Below are 4,065 nucleotides of genomic sequence, written 5' to 3' on the forward strand. Positions count from 1 at the left end.
GCCTCAACTGGACAGCAGCTTGGCCCTGGCCAGCCTCACTCTACTGACAGACCCAGCCTCTCACTGGACAACTTTGCCTGCACACAGTGGCATCTGGTCTGAGCTTCGCTGTGGACGGTGACGCCAAGGACACTTAACCCTTCAGTTAGCCTCCCCACAGGCTCTTCGGAAAGTGTCACCCTACGCTCAGGCTGCACAGCCGAACTTCCCAGTGTCACCTGGGTGCAGTTTTGCTAGCTGTCCTTGTCACCAGGACCCACTCACCTAGCACAGCCTGCAGCAGAGCCCGGAGCCAGTAGCTTCGCACCTCCTGGCCGCAGGGAAATGTCCGCTGAAGTCACCATTTAACCCATACAGTGGCCTGGGGTCAGTCAGCCAGCTTGTTTTTTAAAATAAAATGTGTAGTCTTAGACTTTAGCAGGTGGTGTTTCCACGACCTGCTAGTTTTTCTCCTTGGAAATGGGGGCACCTTCTCCCTCTCAGGGGAATCTGAGGAGGTCTGGGTGTTCTGGGTGGGGGTCTGGGACTGGCTGTGATGCGGTAAGGGAGGGCCGCTCAGGGGTCTCCCCGTTGTAAGGCACACGGAGGCCTCAATGGGGTTAGGGCAGGGGGAGAGGCAGTGTGCTCCCACCCCGCCCCCACAAGATACCTGAGGGCAAGGTCACTCTGTGCATCGTTTATTGCGGGAAGGGGTCGACTCTGGCTCCTAGGGGCTCTGCCAGAGCCACAAGCTGAGCCCCAGGCCCAGCAGAACCCCGTGCACACTGGCCAGGGGTGGGGCGGGGGCCGAGGCTGCCTTGCTGATGGAGGTGCTGGGAGAGGCCAACACCCTGCGCCCCTGGAGAGGCTGCTGTGGGCGGAAATTCTCCATGAGCGGTGCAGGGTTTGAGCCAGGGAGCCCGGCCTGGGGCACAGTCTGGAACTGGGCCACCTGAGGGTTCGGGGCAGAGACAGGTCAAGATGTGGGCTGCCCTCAGCTGCAGGAGGGAGGGAGGGAGGGGGAGGGCCGCACCGCCCAGGGAAGGGGTGGTGGGCCCACCTGCGCGCGCCAGATGGGTACCCTGTCCTCTAAGACCATCCAGACATCCGCAGGCTGGCAGCCGGGCGTGGTCAGCGACCCTGAGTAGCGGTGGTAGCGGGAGAGGCCGGAGGCATCCTGTAGCAGCGAGGCCCTCGGGAAGGTGGATGCCAGATTCACCGAGACCCCTGGGCGGGGGAGGGGAGGCGGGACCGGAACGGGCGTCCCTGTGCCCAGCCGGCCCCAGCCTCCAGCACCCCCAGCCCCGGCTGCGACCCCGTGGCTCCTCACCGCACTGGGACACGTTCTTCTGGGCTGACACAAGGGCGGAGAAGTTGGCCTTGTCAGTGTCTTGCTCCTGGGGAGGAGACTGCAAGTGAGAGGTGCTCTGAGTGGACGGGTCTCCAAAGGGGGAACTCTGAGGGGATCTAGGGGAGACTGTAAGAGGCAAGAGGGTAGACTCCCAGTAGGGGTCAGCTGGGACATCTGCTGGGGGGAAGGTCACCCCCCACTGACCCCACAGCTCCAGGACCTCTGGCTGGCCCCCATTCTCCCACAGAACGCTTTAAATCCTACAAACCCTATGCACTCCCCCAACAGCTCCGCCAAGACTCCATGGACAGGCCCACGCTGCCCTGCTTTGCAGACCTCTTTCTGGGAAGCACAAGGAGTCACAGAGCTCCTCTGTCCCTCCCTCACTGCCGGGAGTCACATGACCCTCCCTCACCACCAACAGCACCGCCAGCAAGGCCAGCCCATCAGGGTGACTTCGCGCCTCCCCCAGGCTCTGGTACCTCATGCTCATGTGGAGCACGTGCATCTGGAGAGGCACAGATCGTGAGAGGTACCAGCTGCCCCTCCCACGGGGCACTCCCACCACCCTACCCCATGCCCCAGCCCAGCTCCAGGGGGCGGCACTGCCCATCCAGGCTGTGCTCCGAGCCTCCTCGCCCAGGGCCCCCCCAGTGGAAGTGCAGCTGCAGGGCGCGGTAGGCAGGCAGGGGCAGCCCGGCGCCCTGAATCCCCAGACGGCTCTGTGGGCCAGTGTCCATGCAGAGCAGCACTGAGGGTAGGGGAGCGCGTGACTGTCTCTTTCCCCCCACCTGCCCACCCTTGTGCTATTAGGGCCCAGGGTGCCAGCACAGGTCCCCTTCAGGCCCATCTGCTCCCTGGCTGGGCTTCCATGGAATCAGGACCTCATCTGGTGTCCAGGCCCCTCTGCGGGTCAGCAGACTGCAGGGCTAATAACCCACCCTGCAAGGACGGGGGAGAGAGTGGCCCCCCTGTGACTCGAGTTTTGACCCACCACAGCTATGTGTGATATTGGGGGGTTGTGATGACTTCTGAGGCATCCTGATGCTGGGCGGGGAGGGGGGACGGGGCTCTGACTTCTGGGAATGTCCTGACTTCTGGTCCTAGGGGCAAAGGCTGATTGCTATTGTTAGGGGGGTCCTGACACCTGTATACGGGGGTGCATGACCCCTGTTGGGGGTGTCTTTACCAACATGTGTGGATGTTCCTGTGCTGACTGTGGAGGTTTTGATTCCTGTGTGTGTGTGCGGGGAGGGGTGGGTAGTTCCCACTCCCAGGTGGGTTCCTGCTCCTGTCTGGGGGGTGTCCTGGTCCCAGGGTACTGACCTGTATGGCCATCATTTTCCAGGATCCATGGGCCTGGAGGTGCTGAGTTGTAGCCTTGGAAGATGAAAGGTCCCAGGGTGGGGTCCTGCTGGACTAGGTGAAGGTCAATGTTGATGGGGGACTGGGCTGGGCCCCCACAAGCAAGGGCCATCTCCATCCAGTGGGTGGGGCCTGAGGGAACAAAGCCAGAGATCTGTGGGGGGATCAGGGAGGCAACTTGGGGGTACACAGAGGAAGGCGGTGCTCCTTCCCACACATACAGAGAATTGCCCAGCCTCAGGAAGCTCGTCCCTGCCCCCCCACCCCGCACACCTAGACAGGTCACAACTGCCGCACACACCCTGACCTGGCCAGACCACAATGTTTGCAACACTCTCACACAGGGAGGCGCCACCTGGGCTGGGCTATACTCTGACAGTCGCCTGCAGGTAGCCTGCCCCACAGGGAACGGGGGTAGAACAGTCTCCTGGCACAAGGGTCCCAAGCTGGTCCCACACTGGGCACCGGTACCACCTGCTCACACATGGGCTGGCCACACTGACTGGCTTGCAGGCCCCAGCGATACGAACAGCTTGGCACATGTGGCAGGACTGGAGGTCACACCAGCAGCAGACCCGGACGCTCATGCAGGGGGACGGTCACGCGCATGCCGCCTGGTGCCCAGACAGCCAGTGTGACCGAGCACCCCAGACAGAAACCTGCAGAGACCACAGCAGGCTCAACATGCACACTGTTTTTGGGTCATGCTAGCACCAGACTGTCTAGTGGTCCCAGGACAAAGACATCTCACACAGCCTCACACGACACTCTGTCCTCACCACACTTCGGGTCCTGGGAGTCGTAGCACCGGGTGCCTTCAGACAGCGGACAGGGGACTGAGATGAGGCACAGTCATCTGGGTCCTCTCCGAGCTCCAGTCCAGCCAGGGTCCAAGAATGGGGGCGCAGGCCTTAGGCCAGAGGAGGCTAGCACAGACCCTGCTCTTCTGTCCCAGACCCCAACATCTCATTCCCCAAGGAAACCCCGCAGTGGCAGGGTTTAACAGGAAAAGGGGGAGCTATGAGGGAGCGTAGATTCCAGAACGGACGGCAGGGTCCAGGTGCTCACCCTCTGTGTCCCCGCACACCACCAGTGGCCCGGTGAGGAGGGCGAGTGCAAAGCCCGGGGCCATGCTGCCGCAGCCACTGACTCCAGAGGGCTAGAAAGTGCCAGAGGACAGTGGGCAGGCGAGGTGGCTGTTTGGAAAGAGCTCTGTATCTGGGCATGTGTGTGCCTGTGGATGTGAGCACGACTGGGCCAGTGGGGTGAAGGGAGGGCGGTGAGGTGGGGTGATACCTCTTTCCAACCTCCAGAGGGCCAGGCTCTTCTTTGGGGAAGGGGCGCTGTCAGCAATGCTGATGGCACTCAGG

The 4,065-nt window shown here is 62.3% G+C and overlaps 1 protein-coding gene across 1 annotated transcript; it reads right to left on the reverse strand.

The window, feature by feature from the left end:
• Positions 1-706: 706 nt before the first annotated feature.
• On the reverse strand, positions 707-3,827 carry LOC116628319 (carbonic anhydrase 15-like). The gene is made up of 8 exons (XM_032398580.1): positions 3,764-3,827; positions 3,475-3,510; positions 2,657-2,827; positions 1,937-2,081; positions 1,746-1,869; positions 1,310-1,376; positions 1,040-1,206; positions 707-931 (listed from the first exon to the last, which is right to left on the reverse strand). Exons 1-8 carry the CDS (start codon positions 3,825-3,827, stop codon positions 707-709), a joined length of 999 nt encoding a protein of 332 aa, XP_032254471.1.
• Between the last annotated feature and the right edge of the window lie 238 nt (positions 3,828-4,065).

This window comes from Phoca vitulina, unplaced genomic scaffold (genome assembly GCF_004348235.1).
Source record: "Phoca vitulina isolate PV1807 unplaced genomic scaffold, GSC_HSeal_1.0 scaffold117, whole genome shotgun sequence".
In the NCBI taxonomy this organism is placed as follows: domain Eukaryota; kingdom Metazoa; phylum Chordata; class Mammalia; order Carnivora; family Phocidae; genus Phoca; species Phoca vitulina.

What these genes read in the sequence shown, in the direction of transcription:
- LOC116628319 (XM_032398580.1), bottom strand. Translation starts at nt 3,827, where the DNA reads ATGGCCCCGGGCTTTGCACTCGCCCTCCTCACCGGGCCACTGGTGGTG. An exon ending in TGCTGGCGGTGCTGTTGGTG is followed by an intron (nt 1,377 to 1,745) that starts GTGAGGGAGGGT and finishes TCTCCTCCCCAG; the next exon opens with GAGCAAGACACTGACAAGGC. An exon ending in GAAGAACGTGTCCCAGTGCG is followed by an intron (nt 1,207 to 1,309) that starts GTGAGGAGCCAC and finishes TCCCCCGCCCAG; the next exon opens with GGGTCTCGGTGAATCTGGCA.